This window comes from Dipodomys ordii, unplaced genomic scaffold, assembly GCF_000151885.1.
Source record: "Dipodomys ordii isolate 6190 unplaced genomic scaffold, Dord_2.0 Scaffold70, whole genome shotgun sequence".
NCBI classification, from domain to species: domain Eukaryota; kingdom Metazoa; phylum Chordata; class Mammalia; order Rodentia; family Heteromyidae; genus Dipodomys; species Dipodomys ordii.
The window spans coordinates 8,666,069-8,670,344 of NW_012267286.1; the positions used below are offsets into that span (position 1 = coordinate 8,666,069).

Here is a 4,276-nt window from a genome sequence, read left to right on the forward strand (position 1 = left end):
GAAGAAGAAGAAGAAGAAGAAAAGAAATCTCTGAACTGGGGAAATAAGTGTTCTACCACAGAACACATACTTTCTTGGCATGTATGAAAAGAAAAAAGAAATCCCTATTACTAGAAAAAAACCTCTCCCTCTTGTCTCAAATAAGGCATCTATTATCTGGGGCTTCTGGGATAGTATATCATGACCCAAGTATCAAAAAACCAACTGTACCCATTTTAGGGCAACCTCAGATCTTAAAATAAGTCTTTACCAACTCAGCAATTGGGAACAAATTTAGTAACATCTCGAGTTTTACTTATGTATCTTTAAAACTATTTTATGCTTCTCATAGAAGTCAAAATGTTAATGCTCCTAACATTTAGTGTTGGTAAGGGAATAAGAAGGTGGACAATCGTATGCGCTGCTGGTGTGGACGAAACTAACATAAATTTGAAGAGAAAAACATGGCGGAATCTAACCAAAATGAAAGCATTCACAGTCTATTATTAGGAAGCCCAGGCAGAGGAATCCACTTTCATAATCAAGCATCTGATACTTTATATTGCTTATTGTGGTTTTTCTTCTATTTGCAAAATACAAATTTTTCCCATAGAGCAATAGTCTAATAAATAATGATAGACTCATAAATAGGATACTATGGAACCAGAAAAGGAAGATAATATTACCTGAAAGAATGTTCATGATATATGATTACTTCCCCCAAACAAAAGGCATGCTGGAGGTAGGCTCAGTGACAGACCATTGTTTTAGCCCTTGGGCAAAACTCTTGGTTTGGTTCCCAGAACCAAAAAAAGTGATTTAAGAAGCAAAAATCAGGCTGTAATACCATACTGGTTCAGGAAGAGAAGAAAGGAAAAAAAAGAGAAACACACCACACACACACAACAAACAGTGAGACAGAGAAAAAGAAACCTAGAAAGTCTAAAGAAAGCAATAAAATGTAATGTAAACTTAAGTCACTTTAGTGGAAAAAATTTTAAACCTTGAGATAGGTTAAATAATAACAAAAAATTACAAAGTGTAATATAAGAGCTATACTCTACTTTTGAGTATTATCACATCTTAACATTTTACCCATTATATTTTTTGTTGAAAAGTATTATCTGGACATGGTGGCACATCTCTGTAATCCCAGCATTTGGGGGAATGGCTGAAGCAAGAAGATGCTGATTTTGAGACCAGCCTATGCTGCATAGTGAAGCTTTGTTTCATAAAACAAACCAAAGCAAGCAAAACAAAACAGCTGAAGCCTTGTTCTCATTGTTGATATCCCAAAAGGATTATTATCCCACATACTAGGGCTCATATATCTGCCTATCTTTATTCCTTTACTGTATATGGACGAATTACAGAATACATAGCATTTCGTGTTTTCAAACTTCATATAACTAGTACCATATTGAACATATTCACTTGCTAATTTCCTTCTTCTAAAAGCTTAAGATTGTATTTTTGAAATTAATCCAATAGATACATGCACTTTTATTTCATTGATTTTTAAAAACCTTTTCATAGTATCATAGTATGAAATGTATGGTTAATCCAGTATCAGGATGATTATGCAAACCTTTAAAATTGTGAATAATTTTAATTATTAGTACTTATTTCTTTACCACCTGGGCAAGGTTTTCTCTCATACATATTCCTAGAAGACAAATTACTGAGTCTTTGGTGCATAAGTAGTCAGCTTTAGTAAATATTGTCAAATTATTCTCTAAAATGGAAGTTCCCCTTGAGATTGCCACTTTCAGATTGAGATATAGAACTTAACATTATCCATTACAATTTTTTATAAAACAGTTGGGCTGGGAATGAAAGGTCACTGTGACTTTACTTTTCTTCCCCTGGTGGTTAGCAAATACTTGCTGATGTTCCTGTGAATTTCTTTTTATTGGTATGTTCTTATTCATTTATTGATCATTGCATATTCTGGATAGTAATCCTGTATGTGCACTTTTCCTTTTATTTATGATGTCTTTTACAGTTTTAACCTTTATTTTAAGCTTTTCTCTAAAATTTTAACTTATTAACAGAACCGTTTGAATGAATATTGGAGACAGAAACCAACAAAAACTAAAGGAAGGGTTGAGACCAATTGGCTCTAAAGTCCTACCATTGTTTTAATGTTGAATCAAGATCTTTCTATTCAAATGCAACACCAGTGAAGAACTCTTTGGATATTAATCACACTGAGAGAAGACCCAGATGTCCTACCTCTGGGAGAAACAAGGTGCAGGTAATTATCTTCCTGTTTTGAGATGAAAATTTTCCATTTAGACATTAACTTTATGTCTCAGCTTAAAAGTCGCTACGTGGCATTTATTTATTTTAGAAAGAAGTATAAGTATACTTTTATCAGAAGAGCAATCACTACCCCCAGAATCTCTATTCCAGATGAGTCCAGTGGCACACCTGTCTCTGCCCCTCTGCAATAATTTTCTACTGCTGCAACCACCTGTGTATGTCTCCCTACCACCCAGTCCTCTGGTGACAGGACTACAAGCTATGGGAATTTGCTGCCCACAATGTGTCACAAAAGAATGCAGTGCACAAATGAAGTTGAGAATTTGAGTAAGGCTGTTTTGTTGTTTGCTTTGTTTTGTTTTTTGGTCAGTTCTTGCTTCATGTTGTTCTCATAGACTCAGCTGAGAAAGCAAAAACCACAGTCTGTTCTCCACCTTAGAATTCAAGATTTCAAGTGATTATGTTCACTGAGTAGTACTCAAGACATTGTGATTGTCAGAGACAGAACAGCTCAGTCATGGAGAATACCCAACCCATCATGTGTCTTCCTACCTAAGTCTTTCCTTCTTTTCAGTTCATTAATGTTAACGTTAATGTCCTTCACAGCAGCAAAAGCATCCTGCAGTGCTCTGTAATCCGGGTGGGAGGGAGGGGTGGAATTCCGAAGCTCACACAATAGCAGTGGGTATTTCATCACACGCTGGATTGGTTTGATCATCAAAGAGCCCATGTCCAATAGGTTTGGTTTGCCTCTGTAACAGAGACAAATAATGTCACTTGTTCATACAATTGTTTTGTTTGTTACATTTTTGTGATGTTTAATGATTTCTCTTAAGACTGTTCTCTTCTTTTTGGCTACAAAAATTTGTACAAATGAAAGCAAGAACAAAAACAAAATAATAAGAAAGGTTGAATGACCATATTACTAAAGAAAACAAACAAAGCATGGTTGCCATTGGTGGCTTATGTCTGTCATCCTAGCTACTCAGGAGGCTGACATCTGAGGATCATAGTTCAAAGCCAGCCTGGGCAGGAAAGTCTGTGTGACTCTTATTTCCAACAAACTGCCTAAAACCCAGAAGTGGAACTGTGGCTCCAAGTGGTACAGTGCAAGCCTTGAGCAAAAGAGCACAGGGACAGCAGCTATTCCCTGAGCTCACGCCCCACTAACAACGAAAAACAAACAAACAAACAAAGACAAATCAACCAAAAGGAACAGAAATCATGATTTTTTAATCCGTGTTCCACATATAGTTATAAATATATATTTATGCGTTTGTATATATACATATGTAATAGGCTTTATAATGTTATGAGAAACAATTTCACAATGTGATTTCCATGACAAACAAGAAAACATTCTTTCCTCTGTATGTCAGTGATGATTAGTGAGGAAACTCACTATTTAAAAAGCTAAACAGATGGTGTGCCTGATGATACACATCTACATCAGCACTCAGGAGACTGAGGAAGGATGATGGATAGATCCGGGCCAGCCTGAGCTACATCGTGAGATCATGAGACCCTTCTCAAAAACAAAAAGTGAAAAACATTCTAAACAGATGACTTGCAAAGTCTGATTAAAAAGAAAATTTGTGTTCACTCTCTTTCCCAAACTGAAAAGCTGCGTTGACAATATATCAGGGGGTCCCAGAATATCTCCAGAAAAGATTTATAGTAAATTCAATAGTTCTTCATTACTTTCACTACCACAAGTATTCCTAACATCACTACCACACACTTGCTTCCCTGTGAAACTTGTAAGCTCTGCAGTGACCATACAATGATGATGCTCACGCTCACACCAGACTCTTCCATTAGGCCCTTCCAAATGAAGATTAGAGCTGTTCCATTGGTCAGGCACTTGACCAATGGAAAGAAGCTAAAAAGTCACTGTCATTAATAGTTCAGCCAAAAGGCAATAATTTCTAAAAGGTTTTTTTTTTTTTTTTTTTTTGGGTCCGGTCATGGGGCCTGAACTCTGGGCCTGGGCGCTGTCCCTCAGCTCTTCAGCTCAAGGCTAGCACTCTAC

The 4,276-nt window shown here is 36.3% G+C and overlaps 1 protein-coding gene across 1 annotated transcript in view; it reads right to left on the bottom strand.

The window, feature by feature from the left end:
* Window positions 1-4,276, bottom strand: part of Arhgef38 (Rho guanine nucleotide exchange factor (GEF) 38) — an 87,961-nt gene that overhangs the window by 20,332 nt on the left and 63,353 nt on the right. Inside the window, exon 6 of the mRNA XM_013023727.1 lies at window positions 2,797-2,996. Within this exon, the coding sequence (XP_012879181.1) occupies window positions 2,797-2,996 (200 nt within the window). The remainder of the gene's footprint in view (window positions 1-2,796; window positions 2,997-4,276) is intronic.